The 25166-nt window shown below is 51.6% G+C and overlaps 1 protein-coding gene across 1 annotated transcript in view; it reads right to left on the bottom strand.

Annotated features, from left to right (window-relative positions):
* Positions 1 to 25166, bottom strand: part of ABCA7 (ATP binding cassette subfamily A member 7) — a 219895-nt gene that overhangs the window by 10427 nt on the left and 184302 nt on the right. The window contains 8 exon segments of the mRNA XM_086946714.1: positions 2971 to 3112; positions 3206 to 3312; positions 8823 to 8885; positions 11137 to 11257; positions 19390 to 19519; positions 19931 to 20054; positions 23526 to 23670; positions 24275 to 24390. Coding sequence (XP_086802840.1) covers positions 2971 to 3112; positions 3206 to 3312; positions 8823 to 8885; positions 11137 to 11257; positions 19390 to 19519; positions 19931 to 20054; positions 23526 to 23670; positions 24275 to 24390 — 948 coding nt within the window.

Genomic DNA, 25166 nt, shown 5'->3' with positions numbered 1-25166 from the left:
CATCTCACTGTGGCATCCCCAGGGCACAGAGAAGCGTCTCCTACAGCCTGCACTACACAGCACCTTCAGACCCATACCACAGGGCACCATCAAACTCATGCCACAGGGCACCATCTCACTGTGGCATCCCTAGGCCATGGAGAAGCGTCTCCTGGAGCCTGCGATACACAGCACCATCAGACCCATGCCACAGGGCACCATCAGACCCATGCCACAGGGCACCATTCCAGCTGGCGAACACAGAGGAGCCAGGACTAGTTATCAAATACATCTATTTACGGTTGAGGCCCGGCGCCAGGTGCCTGCCACCTACAGGGAATGGTCAGGGATCCCCTTCATCGAAAGGGTAAAAAATAGAATCTATCTCATCAGACCTTGTTCAGGGGGCAAGAGGGCAGACAGGAGCCACCGGGCCCTGGCGGTTGTGGTTTATTCCACTGGCCTATGGCTGTGCAATCTGGAACAAGTACAATCCTTTCTGCCATGACACTCCCGGTAGCGCGGACGAGCAATCACAGGCTACCCAGGAAGGTAGCGCGGGGACACAAGATCACAACTCGACTGTTGACCAACATGAACTTTAAATCCCAGCCTACCTTTTTTGTTTTTGGAAAAAAGTACTTTTAAGGACACAGGTGTACTTAACACTACACAAATCACTGACAAATACGGAGTGATGCCCCTGATCTCAACTCACTGTGGGGGCTGAAACCTGCCCCTCCTCCTCCTGTTTCTCCCACCCTGATAACACTGGCTAAGAGTGTCCCCAGCCCCAGCCAGCCAGGTTTCCACAAATCAAATGTGCAGTCAGTTTGTTGTCCACTCTAGTTCTTACCCGGCGCTTGATTGGACAGAAAAACAGTCTTGAGTCCTCGCACTCACCTCAGTGTTTTCGCAGTGGTTTCTGGCCTCAGCAATGGACACCATGGACGTCATGCAAAGCTCGTGTCTTGACTGAGAGTAGATGCCTTAGACCATAGGGCACTCACAAACATTTTCCCGTGGGCCGCAAAGTTTGGTCTATGCTGTGACCGAGGGCCGCCCTGGGTGTATAGTGGGTGTAGGGGAAGCAAAGCATGTACTTCTAGCAGCTGTCTATAAAAATAAAAGTGTTCCTAAAGTTAAGGGCCTAGCTACTTCCTTTCCCTAACTGCAATTAACCTTTAAATAAGTGATTGTTGTATGTTTTTAAAAAAATTCCATGTTCGTGCTGAGTCCTGCTGCTGCCCAGGGGGCCGCATGTAGAGGTCAGGAGGGCCGCATGCGGCCCCCGGGCCGTACTTTGAGTATCACTGCCTTAGACAGTCAGGATGCTGTTCAGTGGCTTCTGCTGCTACGAGGCTGGCTTCTTCAGCAGTCACAACCCGCTTCCAAGCCAACGAAAGACACAATCAAAGGCAGCTGCAGCCTGACCCAGGCCAATGCACATAGCAATGCAGCTGGAGCCCCAGCCTGGGCCGACACAAACTGCAGGTAGCGCTGCCCCTCCCCGGGCCAATACACACGGCACGGCAGATGCAACCCATCCTAAGCCAACGCACATAGCAGGTATTAAAGCCAGATATAGACCAATAAAGAAGGCAAGGTACATGCTGGCTGCGTGGGGCCAATGTACAGAAATATGTACTCTTTCATGGTTCTCACGGGGAGACAATCTGCAGCAATGGTTGCTCCTTGCTTCACTCTAGCAGGCAGTTGGCTTTCTCTGGAAGTTCCTCGGGCCACGAACATGCTGGGCTTCTACACCTCAGCAGACTCTCCTCCTGCCAGCCCAGGTAAACTCCTACACCCACTCAGAGGCAGGCAGGCTTCTAGGCACTAGGCAGATCCTCAGCTCCTCAACCTGACAGTTCAGAATTCAGGGGATGTTCCTGAGCTCTGGGAAACTGGCTGCCAGGCCGACACCAGCCCTGCTCAGTCCGCAGTCTTTGGAGTACTCTCTGAAACACTCTCTTCCTTGGTCATTAAGAACCTGGAAATGGAAGAAAGTGGGGATGCGGATCCACTACCTCAAACTTCAGAACTGGTTGGGGCAGCGTTCTTTCAAGTGTCTTTCTCAGGCTGCTCTCCAGACACAGTCTTTGTGTACAGTGATGCTTCTCACAGCAGGTTACAATGGGGCTGTCTCAACAGTACAAGGGCACAATGGAGTGTGCGCTTTCTGCAACTGGCTGTCACCAGCCTCTCTGAAGCAGTAATCAGACAAACAAAAGAGCAGGCCTGACTGAAAAACGTCCTGATCTCGTACAACAGAAACTGCAGTCCCACCCCTCACCTCACCTCTATCATCAACCAAATGCCAGTGTTCAGGGAGAACTAATCAGCAGCTGCTTGATAACAATGATGATAATGCTGCACCAGGAGAACTAGAAGGTCTCGCACAGCACAGCACGAAACTGCACAAGCGATGCATCAGGCGGTACTTCATTGCCCTTGCTGCGCGGCACCCTGGCCATGGTAAAGCATCAACGAGCATGTACGGCCCTATAGGGGATCTGAAAAGGGGGTTTTCATTTCACTCGATTGAAGTCAGAGACTGGAGGGCCAGCACCATCTTGTACCGTAACGCAGTCTGCTCTTGATACAGCAAGTAACATTCACGCTGAACTTGAGCATCAAAAGAATCCAGGGAGGGAAGGGGTTAGGAGGTCTTTATCGCCAGGGAGAAGGAAGATGGATTGGCTGGTGTGCATCTGCAAGCAGAGACTGGAGGGATGAGATAGGGCTGGAAGTCTCCCTCTTTAGTAGATGGCACTGTGACTTCAATGTTTGCAAGTAATGTGCGGACTGAATAGGGGTTGGAGTTCATTGTGGCAGGGATATCCCATGCTGGTTGGGCCTCGGGTCACCCCTCACTTTCTATGCTTATCTGATGGGCATCTCTGCTTCACCACTGCTCCTGACCTGCCGCTCTGGATGGAGGAGTCTGTCACAGTTACACTTTGAGAGGGAGGCATGTCTGCTAGTTACCTTGGGTACTTCTTCTTCTGGGATGCCTCGTAGCCGTCCGTAAAACTCCAAGAGCTCGCGCCCGGTCAGCAGATCACAGATTGCATCAAACTGTGGGCAGTACCCCATGTTCTGATGCACAGACTGCAGCTCATGCAGGACACTGGGGAGAAAGACACAGTCCAGTGACAATGCAGCAGTAGAGGCGCGGGAAACCATGGGTCTGTCACACAATCTCCATAGAATGCAAACCAACCTGTGGCCCACCAGGGTCGCCTCACCCTGTGTCACCTCTGTGTCCCCGGTCAACATCTTGAAAGTGGTTGTTTTCCCCGCACCATTCACCCCCAGCAAACCAAAACACTGCAAGAGAGTGAGAGGCTTTTAGTGAGATATAAACAATATTACAGAAAGCAGGAACATACAGAACAGCAGAGGCATAGGACCTAGGCACACTGATCAGGGGGAGGGACCAGAGGCATACTGCACATGCATAGACGGGAGGAGGCACTATAAAACTGTCCAGGCATAAGGAGCTCAGACACACTGACACAACCCAGGCATAGGGAGTTCATTTACACTGACACCACCCATGCATCAGGAGCTCATACACACGGAAACTACCGCCAAGGCACAGGGAGCTGATACGTACTGAAACCACCCAGGCTTAGAGAGCTCATGCACAATGACACGACTGAGGTATCGGGAGTCCATTTACACCGACACCACCCACGCATAGAGAGCTCATTCACACTAACACCGTGCCGGCGCATGGAGCAAAGACACCAGTAAAAGAAGGACAGAAGACTGGCATAGAGTATAAGCGGCACGCTTACAGTGTGGCGGCATACCGCGCTCATACATACGGACCTCACCGAGTACAGAGACCTCCTACAAACTGCCACAGATGAGACATAACGAGCTCATGCATACTGATATCACCGACACATAGGAAGCTCAAACATACTGTAGTAAACTGGGCTTTTGATGCAGTACCACCCCGTGCCCCCACCCTAGTTTTTGCCTGGTATTAGATGCAACTTCGATGAAGTGTACTGGGTTCCTGCTAACCAGGCCCCCAGTACCAGAGGAGGCTGGCATCTAAAGGGGGGGGCAAAAATTAAACAAGCACTTACAATGCAATGGTCTCAGCATTAATAAAGGTAGAGCTATTGGCATTGCTCATGACATTTTTTTTTTAAATCATAAATAAATGGCATTGTCATTTACATTGCCAATTGCTTAATCGCTAAATAAATGGCATTGTCATTTACAATGCCAATTGCTTAATCGCTCGCAAATGCATGACCTATTGCATTTACACACACCCAGAGCCACACACACACCCAGAGCCACACATACACCCAGAGCCACACACACACAGAGCCACACACACACACACACAGAGCCACACACACCCCCAGAGCCACATACACACCCACAGGAGAGCAAGGACAGCGAGGGGGCAGGAGAGCAAGCACAGCGAGGGGGCAGGAGAGCAAGCACAGCCAGGGGGCAGGAGAACAAGCACAGCCAGGGGTCGGGAGAACAAGAACAGCCAGGCGGCAGGAGAGCAAGCACAGCCAGGGGGCAGGAGAACAAGCACCACCAGGGGGCAGTAGAACCAGGGGGGAGGGGAGCAAGCACAGCCAGGGGGGAGGGGAGCAAGCACAGCCAGGGAGCAGGGGAGCAAGCACAGCCAGGGGGCAGTAGAACCAGGGGGCAGTGGAGCAAGCACAGCCAGGGGGAGGGGAGCAAGCACAGCCAGGGGACAGGGGAGCAAGCACATCCAGGGGGGAGGGGAGCAAGCACAGCCAGGGGGGAGGGGAGCAAGCACAGCCAGGGGGCAGTAGAACCAGGGGGCAGGGGAGCAAGCACAGCCAGGGGGCAGGGGAGCAAGCACAGCCAGGGGGAAGGAGCAAGCACAGTCAGGGGGCAGGGGAGCAAGCACAGCGAGGGGGCAGGGAAGCAAGCACAGTGAGTGGGCAGGGAAGCAAGCACAGTGAGTGGGCAGAAGGTAAGAAAAAAACGGCACAATCAGGGGGCCAAAAGGCAAGAAAAAACGGCACAATCAGGGGGCAGAAGGAAAGAAAAAACGGAACAATCAGGGGGCAGAACCTTGCAAAACATTTATACAGCCTGTCTTGACAAGTTCAAAAGTGTCCCAATTTGCAAACATGGGCCACTTTTCTACGCATCCAATTAACTAAAAGCGCACTCTTTTTTTTGGTATCCAGACCTATTTCCTCTTCCAGTTCAACCCTGCTCTCGGTTGCCGACTTTTAAGCTTCTCGAATACTGCCATGTGGCGCGAAAAACGGGATCTCACACTATACAACTGACGTGTACTGAAGCCCTTGGCATACTAAGAAAAAACGTTGAAATATTTACATTTCTAAAACAAAATAAAAAACACAAGCAACTGGGGCAAGCTAATATGTCGATAGCTCTGGCGCACTACTTACCTATTGTATGCGAAATGTTTAGAAAACAATTGAGGAGCGGACTATACAGAACAGTTCACCTTCGTCTTCGTCCAAAGAGTTCATGCATGGAAAGTAGCCGGCCAGCGCCTCGAAGGAGGCAGAGAGGCTGCCGCGGCTGTGGGAGCGGTGCATGCCGCCGCCGCCGCTGCTAACGGTGCTGCCGCCGCTGTCCGCGCTCTCCTGGCTCTGCTGCCGGCCCATTTTGCACTAGGCTTCGGTGCCCGGCTCGCGGTACAGGATGCGAGGCGTCGTGGCGGTGGCTGCGGGGGATGCCGGCCTCTGCCCTCCGGGACGGGAGCTCGGAGGAGCTCCGGTCCGAAGCGATCAGAGATGCCGAAGGCAGCTTTCTCTGAGGGGGAATTCACGCTTGGTCCAAGTACCCGCCCGAGGCTGATGCAGTATCCCTGCTCAGAGCAGGGCCCCTGGGAGACGACAGTCTCCGTAGTACCTTGCGCACGGTATGGCCAGTCCCAACGCAGCTCTGCCAAATGTACTCAATGCCAAACTACCTCCGAACGCCAGAGCCTATCGTGTGTCTCGGGGCTCAGTTATCCATTGTCCCAAATATTTCAGAATTCTAGGTGCCAGTCACAAACCTACACTATTACTCTGGTCCAAAGACAGATCCTCCCAGTGTCTCAGAACTTCGAACCTCTGATTTTCAAATATACACCGATCTCATAGCACCAATGACCAGATACAGTCACACGAATGAGCCAACATCCACACATCTGGTACCAAAGCACTAATATCTAAATTGTATGCCAGGTCTGACTGCACAAGTCTCAAGTGTGTGCCAAACCCAACATATACATTTCTTGTTCCCTGAAGACAACAACCCAAAAAAAAAAAAATGGCGGCCGCAAACTTCCGAAATTTTCGGAATCGGGGGGGTGTTTTTGGCGTTCTGAGTGATGGGTGACGTCACAGTCGAAAGAACGCAAAAAAACACCCCCCCCCCCGAATCCGAAAGAGACGGGGCTTTATTGGAGTGACTTCCCTCTCCTCCAATGGCTCGCCTCCGTTTAGGAAGCCAGCCAATGGAGGAGAATGGAGGAGAGAGGCGGGTTCAAGCCACTATACTCCAAAACATTAAATCTCCTCCCGGAGACTGCGCAAGCGCAGCCTACGGTCCTCGACCTAAAAACACTAACCTTACGTGCGCTCCTTGCTCGGGACCTCAGACCTCTTCGTCCATCGACTGCAGAGCAGACACCAACAAATTCCATTCCCCACTCCTGGCGCTGCTCACATGCTGTTAATCAGCATGAGAGCAGAGTCTTGATTGGAGGGAGCGGCCTCTCCAGGCGCTCCCAAGCGCACTGGAGATCTGCACTTGCTCTCAACCCAGCCGTCTGGGACAGCTGGATTGAGAGGTTTAAAGTGTGCATGTCGGATTGGCCATCGCAAGACGGTAGCCAAAGAGACATGAGCACCCCTCCTCTCTGCTGCCACTCAGCAGGCTTTGGGCTGTCCTGACACTCAGTTCAGGACACGATGATGAAAAATGAATGGTAATGAATTACCATTTTATTTTTCATCTCTGGGGTTTGAGGGGCATTTAAGTGGGCCGGCGCCCCTCCGCTCTCATGGAGAAGCCGCCCCTGACCAGTATTGTTTACCTAAAAATTTACAATCGTTACCCCAGCTGGCCAAACCTTTAGCACCCCCTGTAAGTCTGTAGAAAATGGTACCCTGATACCCAGGGCTTGATGTACAAACTGTGCTACCCCGAGGGACCTTTCACAAAGCATATGCAAGACTGCCACTGCGGGCTGCGTGTCTTGGTTCAGACAAAAGTGAAAACCCAACTTGTCACACCTCCCTGTGTGCCGTGTCCCTAACACTGAATGTAATATTTGTACGTCACCCCTACAACAGGTCTGACATTCCTAAGGCAGGGTGATAAATATTACATGCATGAACAGACATGCCCCTGTGCTGGTTGGTCTTATTGCTGCCAGAACAAGTGACCAGGGAAGCCATTTCAAAACATGTGCTGGACACTGGTGAATACGAGTTCCTCAGCTACATGATGACGTCACTGAAAATAAGGATGTTTGGTATCAAGCAAGGGAGAGGTGTGGCGCCGCGGCTAGGGCAACTGACTCCGGAATCTGGGGATCACGGTTCGATCCCCGGCTCCGGCGGCAGGTTAGCCCAGCACCATGTGACTCTGGGCAATAGCTTGCTTAATCTTCCCGATGGCCCCCAGCGCCTAGAGACCCTTACGGGTGATTGTGCGCTTTACAAAATGTGGATTAAGCATCTTGTATTGGTAAACCCACACTGATGCCAGTGTTGGATTTACCAATGCATACACTCCGGGGGCACCTTAGAGGCACCCCCTGAACACCTACCAGCCTCTGGTGCGGTTGCTGACTGGATTTTGCCAGCCTGCCACCTGAGACACTTTTTTTGCCCACCTAGGGTGAGAGCCTTTACCCTCAGGAGGCCCAGGACAAAAGTCTGGGCCACCACAGGTGACCTGCTGACCAGCCTCCTTGGGCTACGGAGCTTCAAAGGAGCCGGCCCCTTTGGAATGCGAATCCGGCTACCCTCAAAGGAGAGGAAGCCACCCCCGTCCAGAGTCCCCTTGGCACCTGGACAGGCGGTAAAAGTAGCTAATCAGGTAAAGGGTGCCGCCTCCGTGCTAGTACGACCCCTATGGTGGACTAACTGCGAGGTGGCAATCTAGGAGCCCCATGGAACGTGCTCTATGTTATGTGCTCGTTTACGCCTCAGGCAATAGAAGCCTTTACTCAAAATAAACATTTTGAGCGTTCACGGCCCTCTCGGGGACAGAGTGGGGCTTCAGTTCATTCGAGGACAGGTAGAGGCCAGGGCGGTTCTTCGAGTCTTTGTGGAACTTCGGCAAGGCCATGGTCTCAGATCAATAGCTTTCACAAAGACATCATTCAGCCTTGTCTAGGAGACAGAGGCTGCAGCTGGAAAATAGATGATGCTGAGAGACACATGAATAATGGCAATATCTAAATACCGAATCCTTAAAAATGGTTAACCTGATGCTAATGTTAGGTAAATAAGGATCCTTAAATCAATATCAACATATAACACCGAAACAAACAAGCAAACCTTCTCAGAGTTTAAGGAACAACGTTGAAATCATGAAAGTCTTAGCAGAGTATTAATGACATTAAGAAACTAAAAGACATGTCTAAAGCTGTACAGTAACTCCAATTTCTTCCGGTAAGACACACAACTTTTTCTAAGCACTCATCTTCATCCAAAGCAGGGAAATAACATCCAAGCAGCCTAACGACAGGTGCGGTGAGACTTCCACTGCTTTGGAGAATTACACAACAGCCCTGTGCATGCAGTGTGAGGGTGCATCCGAGTCCAGCAGTCTGTCCAAGACACACTCACCTCTCCTGGTGGGATCCCCACACACAACCGGTCCACTGCAGGCTTCTTCTTCCTCTGGTACACCTGACGAAACAAAGCACATCAGCTGGCTCCACACTAGAGCATCACTACCTACACCCTCTGATCATCTGCTATAAGAGAGGACTCACAGGCACACAGGAAGGAGAAAGATAGGGGGCGACTGAGAGCCTGCGAAGCAAATGAGGCACACCAGGAGAAGCAGAGAGAAGGAGAGACAGAGGCCGGAAGGCAGAAGCAGACTAGAAGCAACAACTGAGAGAGACACACCAAGAAAAGGAGAGAGGGGGAAAGAGAGACAGAGTGGGGAAGACAGAAACAGACTAGGAGTGACAACTAAGAGAGACCCACCAAGAGAAGGAGAGAGGGGGAAAAAGAGACAGAGTGGGGAAGGAAGAAACAGACGAGGAGTGACAACTGAGAGAGACCCACCGGGAGAAGCAGAGAGAGAGGGATAGAGAGAGAGAGAGTGGGGAAGGCAGAAACAGACTAGGAGTGACAACTGAGAGGGACACACCAAGAGAAGGAGAGAGGGGGAAAAAGAGACAGAGTGGGGAAGGAAGAAACAGATGAGGAGTGACAACTGAGAGAGACCCACCGGGAGAAGCAGAGAGAGAGGGATAGAGCGAGAGAGAGTGGGGAAGGCAGAAACAGACTAGGAGTGACAACTGAGAGAGACCCACCAGGAGAAGGAGAGAGATTGAGAGAGAGAGAGAGAGAGAGAGTTGGGAAGGAAGTAACAGACTAGGAGTGACAAATGCGAGAGACCCATCAGGAGAAGGAGAGAGAGAGGGATAGAGAGAGAGAGAGTGGGGAAGGAAGAAACAGACGAGGAGTGACAACTGAGAGAGACCCACCGGGAGAAGCAGAGAGAGAGGGATAGAGAGCGAGAGAGTGGGGAGGGCAGAAACAGACTAGGAGTGACAACTGAGAGAGACCCACCAGGAGAAGGAGAGAGAGGGAGGAGAGAGAGAGAGAGAGTTGGGAAGGAAGTAACAGACTAGGAGTGACAAATGCGAGAGACCCATCAGGAGAAGGAGAGAGAGAGGGATAGAGAGAGAGAGAGTGGGGAAGGAAGAAACAGACGAGGAGTGACAACTGAGAGAGACCCACCGGGAGAAGCAGAGAGAGAGGGATAGAGAGCGAGAGAGTGGGGAAGGCAGAAACAGACTAGGAGTGACAACTGAGAGAGACCCACCAGGAGAAGGAGAGAGAGGGAGGAGAGAGAGAGAGTTGGGAAGGAAGTAACAGACTAGGAGTGACAAATGCGAGAGACCCATCAGGAGAAGGAGAGAGAGAGGGATAGAGAGAGAGAGAGTGGGGAAGAAAGAAACAGACGAGGAGTGACAACTGAGAGAGACCCACCGGGAGAAGCAGAGAGAGAGGGATAGAGAGCGAGAGAGTAGGGAAGGCAGAAACAAACTAGGAGTGACAACTGAGAGGGACCCACCAGGAGAAGGAGAGAGAGGGAGGAGAGAGAGAGAGAGAGCTGGGATGGAAGTAACAGACTACGAGTGACAAATGCGAGAGACCCATCAGGAGAAGGAGAGAGAATCCAGGAAGCGGACACTGACATGGAATGACAAATGAGCAAAACCGCAAGAGAGAAGGCAGACAGAGAGAGTGGAGGGTCTGGTGGCGGTACAGAGGGAGAGAGGCAGAGATGGCAACAGAGTGAAGAGTGAAAGAGAATGCACGAGTGGAACTGGGAGGGAAGAAATGCCTCTTTTTGAAGATCTTGGAACCCAGAGACAGACAGGCCTGAAAGCAGAACAGAAAGAACAAGATGAAGCGAAGAAATCAGCTGAGAAGAGGGAGAGAGTGAGAAAACAGAGGGATTAGAGAGCCGCATGGAGAGCCAGAAACCAAGGTAGAGAGAGACGAGGATTGAGCAAGGAAGAGTGAGAGGAAAAAGAAAATGGGCGCAAGATAAAAACAGAAGAATTAAAAAAGTTATGACTAAAGAAGCAAGTGAGAAAAGAAATGAGCACTGAAGAAGCAAGTACAATGTGGGGCTGTTCCTGCTATTTCATATAGGTACATTTACAATAGAACAAGGCCACATTTTATTTTGCTAAAGTACTTCAAGCTCATAAGCAATACACAGAATGGAGGAGGTTACACGGAACCCAGACCTACAAGGGTGAAGGCCTGGGAGAGAGAGGAGAACGAAGGAAGAAAAAGAGAGCGATGGACACAGCCAAAGAAACAGAGAGTGGAGAAAGAAAAGAAAAGATGAAGAGTAAAAGAAAGACACTGTGCAGGGAGCGCCAGGGAGTCCGGGAGCTCCACTCACCTTGGTCAGGTCTCGCAGCACTAGAATATCTCTGTGCGTCACTCCAGCCGTAATCCTTCCTCTCTCCCTGGCCACATCCTCATCTTCCTCACCTAGAGGGGGAAGCTTGTAAGAGATGGGTCTAGAGGGTGAGAAGAAAAGAGGACATCTGAGATGAGGAATCCGCAAGGAAAATATCTGAGATCACTGTTGCAAGAAGCGGAGAAGCCACCACCAATGCTGCAGAGAGGCGGAAGGGCCACCGCCATCGGTACAAGAGGCGGAAGGGCCACCGCCATCGGTACAAGAGGCGGAAGAGCCACCACCATCGGTACAAGAGGCGGAAGGGCCACCGCCATCGGTACAAGAGGCGGAAGAGCCACCACCATCGGTACAAGAGGAGGAAGGGCCACCGCCATCGGTACAAGAGGAGGAAGAGCCACCACCATCGGTACAAGAGGCGGAAGAGCCACCACCATCGGTACAAGAGGCGGAAGGGCCACCGCCATCGGTACAAGAGGACAAGAGGCAGAAGAACCACCACCATCAGTACAAGAGGCGGAAGAGCCACCGCCATCGGTACAAGAGGCGGAATAACCACTGCCATTGGTACAAGAGGCAGCGGAACCACCGCCATCGGTACAAGATGCAGAAGAGTCACCACCATCGGTACAAGAGGAGGAAGGGCCACCTCCATCAGTACAAGAGGCGGAAGAGCCAACGCCATCGGTACAAGAGGTGGAAGAACCACTGCCATTGGTACAAGAGGCAGAAGAACCACCGCCATCGGTACAACAGGCGGAAGAACCACCGCCATCGGTACAAGAGGAGGAAGAGCCACCACCATCAGTACAAGAGGAGGAAGAGCCACCACCATCGGTACAAGAGGAGGAAGGGCCACCGCCATCGGTATAAGAGGAGGAAGGGCCACCGCCATCAGTACAAGAGGCAGAAGAACCACCGCCATTGGTACAAGAGGTGGAAGAACCACCGCCATCGGTACAAGAGGAGGAAGAGCCACCACCATCGGTACAAGAGGTGGAAGAGCCATCGGTACAAGAGGCAGAAGAGTCACCACCATCGGTACAAGAGGCGGAAGAACCACCGCCATTGGTACAAGAGGTGGAAGAACCACCGCCATCGGTACAAGAGGCGGAAGAGCCACCGCCATTGGTACAAGAGGTGGAAGAACCACCGCCATCGGTACAAGAGGCGGAAGAGCCACCGCCATCAGTACAAGAGGCGGAAGAGCCACCACCATCGGTACAAGAGGCGGAAGAGCCACCACCATCGGTACAAGAGGCGGAAGAGCCACCACCATCAGTACAAGAGGTGGAAGAGCCATCGGTACAAGAGGCAGGAGAGCCACCGCCATCGGTACAAGAGGCGGAAGAGCCACCACCATCGGTACAAGAGGTGGAAGAGCCACCACCATCGGTACAAGAGGAGGAAGAGCCACCGCCATCGGTACAAGAGGCGGAAGAACCACCGCCATCGGTACAAGAGGTGGAAGAACCACCGCCATCGGTACAAGAGGCGGAAGAGCCACCACCATCGGTACAAGAGGTGGAAGAGCCACCACCATCGGTACAAGAGGTGGAAGAGCCACCACCATCGGTACAAGAGGAGGAAGAGCCACCACCATCGGTACAAGAGGAGGAAGGGCCACCGCCATCAGTACAAGAGGCAGAAGAACCACCGCCATCGGTACAAGAGGTGGAAGAACCACCGCCATCAGTACAAGAGGCAGAAGAACCACCGCCATCGGTACAAGAGGCAGAAGAGCCATCGGTACAAGAGGCAGAAGAGTCACCACCATCGGTACAAGAGGAGGAAGAGCCACCGCCATCAGTACAAGAGGCGGAAGAGCCACCGCCATCAGTACAAGAGGCGGAAGAGCCACCACCATCGGTACAAGAGGCGGAAGAGCCACCACCATCGGTACAAGAGGCGGAAGAGCCACCACCATCGGTACAAGAGGTGGAAGAGCCATCGGTACAAGAGGTGGAAGAGCCACCGCCATCGGTACAAGAGGTGGAAGAGCCACCGCCATCGGTACAAGAGGCGGAAGAGCCACCACCATCGGTACAAGAGGAGGAAGAGCCACCACCATCGGTACAAGAGGCGGAAGAACCACCACCATCGGTACAAGAGGTGGAAGAGCCACCACCATCGGTACAAGAGGCGGAAGAGCCATCGGTACAAGAGGCAGGAGAGCCACCGCCATCGGTACAAGAGGAGGAAGGGCCACCGCCATCGGTACAAGAGGCGGAAGAGCCACCACCATTGTTGCAAGCAGTACAAGAGCCACGGAGTCCTACGCACTGCTGCAGCAGGAGGTGGCGGAGTCTTATGCACTGCTGCAGGAGGTGGCGGAGTCTTACGCACTGCTGCAGCAGGAGGTGGCTGAGTCTTACGCACTGCTTCAGCAGGAGGTGGCGGAGCCTTACGCACTGCTGCTGCAGGAGGTGGTGGAGTCTTACACTCTTCTGTAGGAGGTGGCAGAGTCTTACGCACTGCTGCAGCAGGAGGTGGTGGAGTCTCACACACTGCTGCAGCATCAGGGGGGCCTCAACCCTCAATGCAGGAAACAGAGAACCCTCAACACTCACTGCAAACAGCGAAAGAACATTACCTGCAACACTGGTCCTCCCACAAGGGAAGAGAGAAGTCACTTACCTTTTCTGGACAGAAAAGTTATTATCCTTAACATTCGCCTCCAGCACAGTATCTTCCACACATTCCCATCAGGCCATCTCCTGCTTTGATCCAGGAGCACTTTCCTTCAGTTAGGAAGAAGTTACTACAAACTACGGCGGCTTGGTAGGGGTTGCTTGAGCATCGCTACAGCTTCCTTGGCATCTTCTGCACTTTTTCTAACACCGACTTGTTGAATTCTTTTAATAATGGTTTTTAATCTGTTTGGGAACTGTGTTGGGAATGAAGTGTTTTTTGGGGGATCGGGCCTTTTATGTTTTTCGTTAGGCTGTAGGAAAGCACACATTTAAGTGCTGTTTCCCGCCTTGGCGGGCATTTTGGTGGTGCCGTCACTTGGAGCTGCTAGCGGTCTACCCCCTCACCACGGCCCTATTTAAGATGGCCCGGGGAGCGGACATGCAGTGGACGCGCGTAGTGTGCGTGCGCCTAAGGCAAGCCCGCTTTGCTCATATGCAGCCGGCCTAGGCAAGGGGCCACAATCCCTGGTCTGTCTTTACTAGAGAGGCAGTTCTATTCTGCAAACCAAATTAAAGCTTTACGGTCTGAACATTCTTCTAACTGCCAGATGTTTGCTCCTGGGGTGAGCCCTTTGATTTGCAATGGATTCAATTTTACCTGTTCAAAGTCACTAATCTGTAATGTTTACAATGCTATGTTTCTGCTTTTGCTACTAGTCCTGATACTGTAAATGTGCTGGACTTTTCACACTTTTTTTGAGACCTAAATGTACTCCGAGTTCAACTTTTACAGAGGATCTCGGGGTCCTTAATCTGAATCTGTGTAATTCTACTGCTACCCATGCTGCAGGCCACCTTTTGGACCCAGTCTTTTCAAACTTATTGGACTTGGGCACCACTCCTCCCCGCCCATTACTCTGGTCTGATCATTTTAATGTGCCCTTCACTGTCAGAATTGCAGCTGGCCATGCCCCTCTACATCCCACTTCTAAGACTAAAATATGGAACGGTTCCAAGTTGAATGTCCCTGCTTTTAACAAATTACTTCATTGTACCAGGCCAGATATAAAACAACTATCGGTCTTAGACCACAATCAGATTCAATGCTGGATTACGGAGGCCAAAGAAGAAAGCTTTCCAGCCACTGTAAAGCGCTTAGGCCCTTCTTTGATGCCTTCAGCCTGGTTTAGTGAGAAGTTAAGGAACAATGCAAAGCTCTAGAAAGGCTTTGGAGAAAGTCCTACATGGAGGACAGCAAAATCAACTTTTGAGCATCATTAAAAATCGTGGGCTCTGTAAATCTGCTTGAGCTGCTTTTTATTGAAGTCTATGTCTAAGTGCTCAAAAGTGCCTTTTCAAGTGGTCAGAGAATTATCTGACCCCTGCCATCTGCCTCCGCCTACTGCCCTTTCTCAAGCTCAATGTGGGGACCTCGCCCTCTTCTTTACTCAGAAAGTGGAAAATATCCACTCTCTGATCAGCGGCTGCCCACCGGAAGCACCATCGGAGGAGACGGTTCCATTCAGACCCGTTCTCTTGGTGCTCTTGGACCAGTCAGCCGATCATCGAAGCTTAGTACATGGTCCCCTTTGGACACTGCATCTTTCGAATCAATCCTTCAGTCTATCAAGTCTGGCTCTCGCTGGATCCTTTACCGCCTCATGTGTCCGGCCAGTTGGATCCTGACCTGTTAACAATGATTATGGATCTGCTAAATGCTTCACTTTTGAAAGGGTCTGTCCCCCAGAAGTGGAAACATGCCATGGTCCTTCCAAAAGCGAATTTGGACCCGACCAATCTGTCAAATTTCCGCCTTTTTCCCTGTCACCCATGATTCTGGAGAAACATGTTAATGACCAGCTGACCTCATTTGAGGAAGCTCAGAACTTTCTCCACCCTTCCCAGTCTGGCTTTAGGGCTGGATATTCTACAGAATCCACCCTTTTCGTGGTAAATGAGCTTCTAGAACTGCACCTGGATGAGGGAGAAATAGCTGTGCACATCTTATTAGATCTTAGAGCAGCCTTTGGTACTGGGTCTCATTCCATTCTAGTGGAAATACTGATGGCACTGGGCTTCGATCTTTTCTTAAAGACCGGTCTTTTCAGGTCTTTTCTTCCACTGTCAGGTCAAACTCACAAGCACTTTCCTCTGGAGCCCGCAGGGCTCTGTGCTGAGCACGATGTTGTTTAACATCTACACCCACCCTCAGGCGGAGGAGGAAGAGCGCAGTCACTTCTCCCTTTTTTCCTAGGTAGATGCTGCCCAGATCATATACTCATAATCACGGCCCCTCCGACCCTTGTTTGAGCTTGAGTTGCATCTTCCCTTGGATGAATAACAACTCACTTAAGCTCAATGAGGAGAAAACTGAGGTCCTGATGTTGGGCATAAACCCTGCTCTCCAGGGCCCACAGCATTGGCCTACTTCCCTAGGTGCTTGACCCCACCATCATGAAGGCCTTATGTGCCTTTGCGCCCTTTGAGATCCATGGGCCAAAAGCTGGCTGTGGTCCCACGATTCAGACTGTGTAGAGCGGGAGGACGTTCCTTCCGAGTCTTGGCTGCGAAGCTGTGGAATTCTCTACCGTCCCACATCCGCGAAATTGATGAGCAGCTGAAATTCAGGAGAGCCATCAAAACACATCTGTTCCCTCATTTCTCTTAGGATCTTGATCTGTGTGTCTCCTCCATCATACTGCTGTGTTGTGTCTGGGTACCCTTCCAGAAGCGCCAGGACGCCCCTTGGCTGGGGCATCTGTGCGCTATAGAAGTGTTATTAACATAACATAACATAACTGTGGCTTCCTTGCGGGTGACACGCTGTCTATGAAGTCTCGAGTGGCCAAGGTGACGGACACTTGTTTTGCAGTGCTCAAATGGCTAACAAAGGATGCTCTGGCTGATCCCACGTTTCTGGACGGAGAGCCAGGCCCATATCTCCAGACTGCATTATGGAAATGTGTTGTATCTGGGAGATAACAAAGCTACCATCCGTCGGCTGCGGCTAGAGCAGAATGCTGCTGCTAGACGCCTCTAACGGTTGCCCAGATCTGCCTCAGTCTCAAATCTTCTTCACGAGCTGCACTGGCTTGCGATCCTGAATCGCATCAATTCAAAGCGCTATGCGATATGTTCAAGGTGAAAACCGGATCTGGACCTAACTATATTCAGGACCTGGTATTCCCGTATCATCCCTCTTGTTCCCCGAGGTCCTCACATCGGGCCTTGTTAACAGTGCCGGTTCCGTTTGTCTCGTATGGGTGGTCTTTTGCTTATCTAGGCCCAAAACTATGGAACCCTTCCAGATTCTCAGTAGAACTGCTCCTCTCCTTTTGCCTTTCGCCAGGGCCTGAAAACCTGGCTTTTCTTAATCTGCGTATCCTTCTCTCGGCATCCTCCCTACCATACAAGTTTCAATAATAATAACTACGGCAATGAGACAAAGGGGAACGCCACAATGTGCACACCTGGCCCAGTCCCTTCCCAGGCAATGCAGTTCATAAGCTCTCTCCAGATATTACTATCTGTGTCTCAGGCTGTTAAAAACGCTCTACTCCATCCGTTCCCAAATCTGGCAGTGGAAGGAGGATGACAACCCGCTCCAGCGAACAACCCACAACTGTAGCTTCAGGTGCACAGACCAGCGCCTACAAGTGCAGAACCCGACTGGCCACTGACTCCGAGATCTCATCTCCTTCCTGTCTTTGGGGTTTACTTCTATCCCATCATATTGGAATTAGCAGACCCTATCAGTGGAAGAAGTGAAGGAGGTCTTCTGCGATAACTCTCACCGGCCTGGAAAGGACAGGAGGTTTTGTGCATTCATCGCTCCACCATCAATCCACTGGGGCGGGATTTCTTTGTTTACACGGACCTTGTATTGGAAGAACCTTTCTCTTAATCTTATCTTCTAGACTGTGGATTTTCTCGAGCCCAGATACCTCTTATCTCCAAGACAAAGAATCAAGCTACCGACTACTCAGTTTTAGGAAGGACTGGAGGGGGCTTTTTGGCCAAATGGATGACATTGGGATAAACGTTATTTCTAATGCGCTGAACTGAAAAAATAAAAACCAAAACACAGAAAATGTTGCCTCTCACGCGTAGGTTCTGATCATAAGATAATTTTCAGCTTGAACAGCTTTATCTGTTCAATGTGTCACAAGATGCTGTTGCACGAAGGAGATATTGTAATTTTCCAATATTTATAAATGGCAAAAAGATGTCACGATGAAACACCGAGAGGTACATGGTGTCAAAGGGCACAGACTAGCCAAAGGGAACCGAGACAGCTAGACCAGCTACAGTTTCCAAAAGTTGTCCAAAGTAACAATGAAACCAGTATCAGACCGTACTTGAGAAACAAGTTGCACTCAGTTATGGCATTAATACATTTAAAGGAATACATGAAACTCCTGCAGCAACATTGTTCACGTGGAGTGAGACTGTGTGGTCCCTCTGAATGAGGTGCTTTATGTACGAGCATCAGACCAAGAGCGGCCAAGGAACAGTTTCCAAGGTCACCAAGCAGCCTTCACTCACTCATTTCCTGAAGCATTTGAAATGTCCGCAACAGACAGCCCTACATCAGGCAGCCCTTCGTGGAACCGGGCTCGCTCCCATTACAAAGGTGCACTTTTTGCATTTTTTGAGCTGAGGTGGGTCTAAGGTGTCGAAAGGAGGAAGACCGCAGGCCGAGGACATTAAGGATCTCCTAAGTGTGCGGCAAGCAGAGACGTCTGAGACGGTCAGCTTCGGGTTTGCCAATACCACAAGGTGGGGTAGCAGCAGGAATCTGCGTGGCTGCAGCACTCATTTCACAGAGCTACAACCAGCCTGCAGGGGTGTGGCAGGAGGGTGCCTCCTTGATTCCTGTTGTGGGTGAGGGTTGTTGTGCTGTCTGTGTGGACCAGTGAAGCCAGTGGCACATGACAGCACCCACTGAAGACACTGCCCAATAAATGCTCGCTGTTGCAATCACCAACTAAAGGCCTCATACTTTCAAACAGGAGTGGGCAGCAGCTCACCGCTTCATTGCCAGAAAGCGTGCCCAGTACCACCCCTCTGCACCCACCTCTTGACCCCTCTTCTTACTGATGAAATCACACATTTGTTGTGGAATCGGATTGTCTTTTCTCTGTTTGCACACCAGGGGGTTCCCATGGCACATCGTCCATTGTGGCACAGACAGCAGAGGCATGCACCAAAGGAATGTTCCCGAAACAAGTGATCGAGACGTTGTGTGCGACTGAGGCTCCAAATGACCAAAGGCAATGCACACATTGGTAAAAACGATACATTTGTGGCATAAGCAACCTGAGCTGAAGTTGGGAACAGTGAAAGCTAAAAAGAGAGAGAAAGGTGCCAGGGTTTCGCTCATGAAATAACTTTGTCCATGAGAAGCGGATTTCCAAAAAGAACGACAGCTGGCAAACGTGATTAGTGTAGGTTCAAAGAGACACTGGGCCATGGGCGTGTCCACAAATGACGTACACCTGAATGCAGAATGGGGACCTCCATAGCACAGATGATCAATCCAATATCAGATCACCACTCCATGCACCGAGCACCATGACTAATATACCCACTCACTCACCTGAATGAGATGAAGAACTTGTACTGCAGGAGGAGGGTGAACAGGAAAAAGATGACCCCCTCAAGACCCATAGCAAACAGGTTCTTTCCGGCGACATCCCAGGAAAGTGGGGACACGGAGGGCACCTCACCTAAGGAGAGAAAGCACAGCTCAGTGGGCAGAGGGGGCAAAGGGGTGACGCTGGGAGGAGGCAGGGGTGAAGGGCTCACTCTGCACACTGTGGTAGCTGGACAGGATGGAGGACACGTTGAGAAGGAAGACGTGGCAGAGAATAAGTGGACTAAAGAGGGCACAAATGAGGAGGGATAACTGGGGCACAGAGTGAGGCTGAAGGGAGCAGCAGAAAAGGATGAGAGGCGCCATGGCAGCACAAAGCTGAAAGACTGAAGTTGGTGCAGGGCGAGTAGGCATGGGTGCCCAGACTTGGGTTAAGGGAGCAAATTTTCAAGGGGCTGAAGAGGCGGGTAGATGGCGCAAGCTGAGGAGGCACCAGATAAAAGACCCATCTCAAGATGCACAAGAAGGGAAGGGAGGTAGTCACCGAATCGCTCGAAGGCATCTGCTATTGCCTGGTTCTTCACCATGTCTATGAGGCCTCGCCCCAGGCAGAAGTGCGGGAACACAAGGAAGACCTTCTTTAGGATGGTGTTGACGTCCTTCAGTTTCTGCTCCAGGAGAAAAGAAAAGAAAGAGCATGCACACATCAATCCTCACAGCCTAAGGCAGAGGTTATTCACACGCAGGAGAGCCGTGATAAAACCTACAATACCACTCTCCAAAGCACGACTGTCCAGAATGAGACAGATGTCCAGTTCACAAATGCAAGACCCTTGCCCAATCACGGTACACTTTCCACAAACTAAGCTACCACTCCCAAAACCACAACTACATTACTACCCTCAAAATCACTGACTCCATCCACCACGCCCTATCGTTTCACAATCACACACTAACATCATTCACTCCCACAGCTACCCTACAATTGCCATAGCGCCCCTTTCCTTTCACAGCTCTGCTCCTTCAGAAGAACCGTATTCAGCTTTGAAACACCCTTCAATTACCTCAACCACCAAAACACTCAAATGAGGCTACCGCACCGAAAATCAAGCTTCACTCCAACAACCCCTGACCACACCCCCAACACCACGCTTCTTCACTGCCCCAACAATCTCCAGGTCAACTTGGTCCATGGCAACGGCAGCTTAACACTTGTAAACCACAGGAACTCCAAGGCCCTTGGTCAGTGAGCGCTTCAGTGACCACCAGGACTTACCTGGTCCATGGTCTTGCCTTCCTTGTACCACCATGCAGAGTGTGACCCGCCCTCCACACTCCCTCTCACCCGGAACTCCACCCACTCATCTCTGACCCTCTGTCTCTGTACTCCCCGGTACTCGACCCACTCATCTCTACCCACTCTGTCGCTGTACTCCCTGATACTCGACCCACTCTTCTCTATCCCCTCTGTCCCTGATACTCGACCCACTCATCTTAGTCCCCTCTGTCCCTGTACTCGACCCACTCATCTCTATCCTCTCTGTCCTTGTACTCGACCCACTCATCTCTATCCTCTCTGTCCCTGTACTCAACCCACTCATCTCTATCCCCTCTGTCCTTGTACGCGACCCACTCATCTCGATCCCCTCTGTCCCTGTACTCAACCCACTCATCTCTATCCCCTCTGTCCTTGTACGCGACCCACTCATCTCGATCCCCCCTGTCCCTGTATTCAACCCACTCATCTCTATCCCCTCTGTCCTTATACGCGACCCACTCATCTCTATCCCCCGTCCCTGTACTCGATCGACTCATCTCTATCCCCTCTCTCCCTGTACTCGACCAACTCATCTCTATCCCCATCCCCGACCCACTCATCTCTATCCCCTCTGTCCCTGTACTCGACCCACTCATCTCTATCCCCCCTGTCCCTGTACTCGACCCACTCATCTCTATCCCTCCTGTCCCTGTACTTGACCCACTCATCTCTATCCCCTGTCCTTGTACTCGACCCACTCATCTCTATCCTCTCTGTCCCTGTACTCAACCCACTCATCTCTATCCCCTCTGTCCTTGTACGCGACCCACTCATCTCTATCCCCTCTGTCCCTGTACTCGACCCACTCATCTCTATCCCCTCTGTCCCTGTATTCAACCCACTCATCTCTATCCCCTCTGTCCTTATACGCGACCAACTCATCTCTATCCCCCGTCCCTGTACTCGATCGACTCATCTCTATCCCCTCTCTCCCTGTACTCGACCAACTCATCTCTATCCCCGTCCCTGTACTCGACCCACTCATCTCTATCCCCTCTGTCCCTGTACTCGACCCACTCATCTCTCTCCCCTCTGTCTCTGTATTCTCCGGTACTCGACCCTCTCATCTCTGACCCTCTATCCATGTACTCCCCGGTGCTCGACCCACTCATCTCTATCCCCTCTGTCCATGTACTCCCCGGTACTCGACCCCCTCATCTCTATCCCCTCTGTCCCTGTACTCGACCCACTCATCTCTATCCCCTCTGTCCCTGTACTCGACCCACTTATCTCTATCCTCTCTGTGCCTGTACTCAACCCACTCATCTCTATCCCCTCTGTCCCTGTACTCGACCCACTCATCTCTATCCCCTCTGTCCCTGTATTCTCAGGTACTCGACCCTCTCATCTCTATCCCCTCTGTCCCTGTACTCGACCCACTCATCTCTATCCCCTCTGTCTCTGTATTCTCCAGTACTCAACCCTCTTATCTCTGACCCGCTGTCCCTGTACTCCCCAGTACTCGACCCACTCCTCTCTATTCCCTCTGTCCCTGTACTCGACCCACTCCTCTCTATCCCCTCTGTCCCTGTACTCGACCCACTCATCTCTATTCCCTCTGTCCCTGGACTCGACCCACTCATCTCTATGCCCTCTGTGCCTGTATTCTCCGGTACTCGACCCACTCATCTCTATCCCCTCTGTCCCTGTACTCGACCCACTCATCTATATCCCCTCTGTCCCTGTACTCAACCCACTCATCTCAGTCCCCTCTGTCCCTGTACTCGACCCACTCATCTCTATCCCCTCGGTCCCTGTACTCAACCCACTCATCTCTATCCCCTCTGTCCCTGTACTCAACCCACTCATCTCTATTCCCTCTGTCCTTGTATGCGACCCACTCATCTCTATCCCCCGTCCCTGTACTCGATCGACTCATCTCTATCCCCTCTGTCCCTGTACTCGACCAACTCATCTCTATCCCCGTCCCTGTACTCGACCCACTCATCTCTATCCCCTCTGTCCCTGTACTTGACCCACTCATCTCTATCCCACTCATCTCTATCCCCCCTGTCCCTGTACTCGACCCACTCATCTCTATTCCCCCTGTCCCTGTACTTGACCCACTCATCTCTATCCCCCGTCCCTGTACTCGACCCACTCATCTCTATCCCCCCGTCCCTGTACTCGATCCACTCATCTCTATCCCCTCTGTCCCTGTATTCTCCGGTACTCAACCCTCTCATCTCTGACCCTCTGTCCATGTACTCCCCGGTACTCGACCCACTCATCTCTATCCCCTCTGTCCATGTACTCCCCGGTACTCGACCCACTCATCTCTATCCCCTCTGTCCCTGTACTCGACCCACTCATCTCTATCCCCTCTGTCCCTGTACTCGACCCACTCATCTCTATCCCCTCTGTCCCTGTATTCTCAGGTACTCGACCCTCTAATCTCTATCCCCTCTGTCCCTGTACTTGACCCACTCATCTCTATCCCCTCTGTCTCTGTATTCTCCAGTACTCGACCCTCTTATCTCTGACCCGCTGTCCCTGTACTCCCCAGTACTCGACCCACTCATCTCTATCCCCTCTGTCCCTGTACTCGACCCACTCCTCTCTATCCCCTCTGTCCCTGTACTCGACCCACTCATCTCTATTCCCTCTGTCCCTGGACTCGACCCACTGATCTCTATCCCCTCTGTCCCTGTATTCTCCGGTACTCGACCCACTCATCTCAATCCCCTCTGTCCCTGTACTCGACCCACTCATCTATATCCCCTCTGTCCCTGTATTCGACCCACTCATCTCAGTCCCCTCTGTCCCTGTATTCTCCGGTACTCGACCCACTCATCTCTATGCCCTCTGACCCTGTACTCACCTGGTCTGGGAACAGCTCAAGCACAAAGGTGGAGACACTACCGTTGATGCCGATGAAGAGATTAATGCAGGTGAGAGCCACGTAGGCCGTGCTGGGCACTCGGAAGATGAAGGAGGCAGGGTACATCAGAGGAGTAATGGACCAACTGGAGGAGAGAGACACAACAGGTGTGAGACCAACTACAGGAAGGAAACAGATGTGACAGGGAGAGAGAAAGACCAAAAGGGGGTCAGTGACCACAGGTAGAGAAATATCACAAAGGTGACAGAAACCAGAGGGGCAAAGTGATAGAGCGTGACCCTAACTTCACTGAGAGAGTGAAGAGGGGACCTTGTCCTGAGAGAGAGGGGGGATTGAGAGAGAAAAAGAGCACGAGGAGTCAGAAATCCAGTGGGAGAAAGATTGAAGTGAGACCAGTGGGAAAGAGACAGATCACTGAAAAAGGAAGTAAGGAGGCCATCTTGAGAAAGAGTGTCCACTGGGAGGAGAGAGACTGCAAGAAGGGAACAGGGTGAATGAAAGCAAACGCATAGGTGGGGCCATTCCACTGGGATGAAGCGAGAGAACAAGAAGTGAGACACGCAACAGGGACACACTCAGGGATCGAGAGTCAAAGGAAGGATACAAGTGGGCGTCACACCACCCCTTGGAGAAAGAAGAGTTATGGATCCTTCACACCCCACAAAGTGTCCACAGTCTGCACTCAGAGACAGAGGGATGACCAGCAGAGGCTCCCCGCGGTCACTCACCCATAGAAGAGCAGCAGCAGCACCAGCGCCGGAAAGTTGTGGCGGGACACATAGGCCTCCTGCTGGAAGCAGACGAAGATGAGAATGACCAGCACTGCAGGGACCAGGTAGTTGCACTAGAACCAGAGAAGGTGAGAGGTCAGCGGCCTTCCTGTGCATGAGAGTAATCGCGGCTCCCTTAATACTTACAATATTTTACTAGCTTCAGATAGAGTGTCATAGTTCAGGGGAAACAGGTATGGGTTGCAAAAAGCCTCAAAGTGCATGAACTAATTCTACAAACAAGGGGGCAAAGAGAATGCAGATCTGTATTCAGAACATAGTTTAGGCCGCCAAAGGGATCGTAAAACCTAACTTTAACGTGAGTCTGGATTCTTCAAGCCCAGAAAGGGAAGAGTCAAGACACATATGCATCAGCCCATGTTGTAATTTCTTATTAGGAATAAATAACGCTGCAGCCTGAAGCAAAACTTATTTTAAGTCAGTGGAGTCTTTACTAGAAAACCTTCCAGCACTTTAGGGTCAGCTGTTCGTGAGTAGGACTGCGCCGGCTCACAATAAGCAGGAAATGAATCTGAAAGAAAACTGAAGAAGGAAAAATGTGGGGACAAAAAATAACTGCTGGTGGTGGTGGTGGGACATCTCAAGAAAAATATGCACTGTGCAGCTCAAATTCTACCCAGGAGCCCACACAATTCAGACTTTCGCCCACTCTATACAGCCCCCATTTCCGCTCTTCTCCAGGTTACCCTGGTCTGCTTGCTTTACAAGCCTAGGACGCCATGTTCTCCTAACTCTCAAATGTCCTTTACCTTTCTCTGCTTATCCTTCCTGGTTTCGCCCTCCTGACTCTGCCTTCTTGAACACTCTCTAGATGAATACTTTTTTTGTC

This window comes from Lissotriton vulgaris, chromosome 12 (genome assembly GCF_964263255.1).
Source record: "Lissotriton vulgaris chromosome 12, aLisVul1.2, whole genome shotgun sequence".
In the NCBI taxonomy this organism is placed as follows: domain Eukaryota; kingdom Metazoa; phylum Chordata; class Amphibia; order Caudata; family Salamandridae; genus Lissotriton; species Lissotriton vulgaris.
The sequence above is the reverse complement of the archived record's forward strand: the minus strand, read 5'-3'. Positions and strand labels throughout refer to the sequence as shown.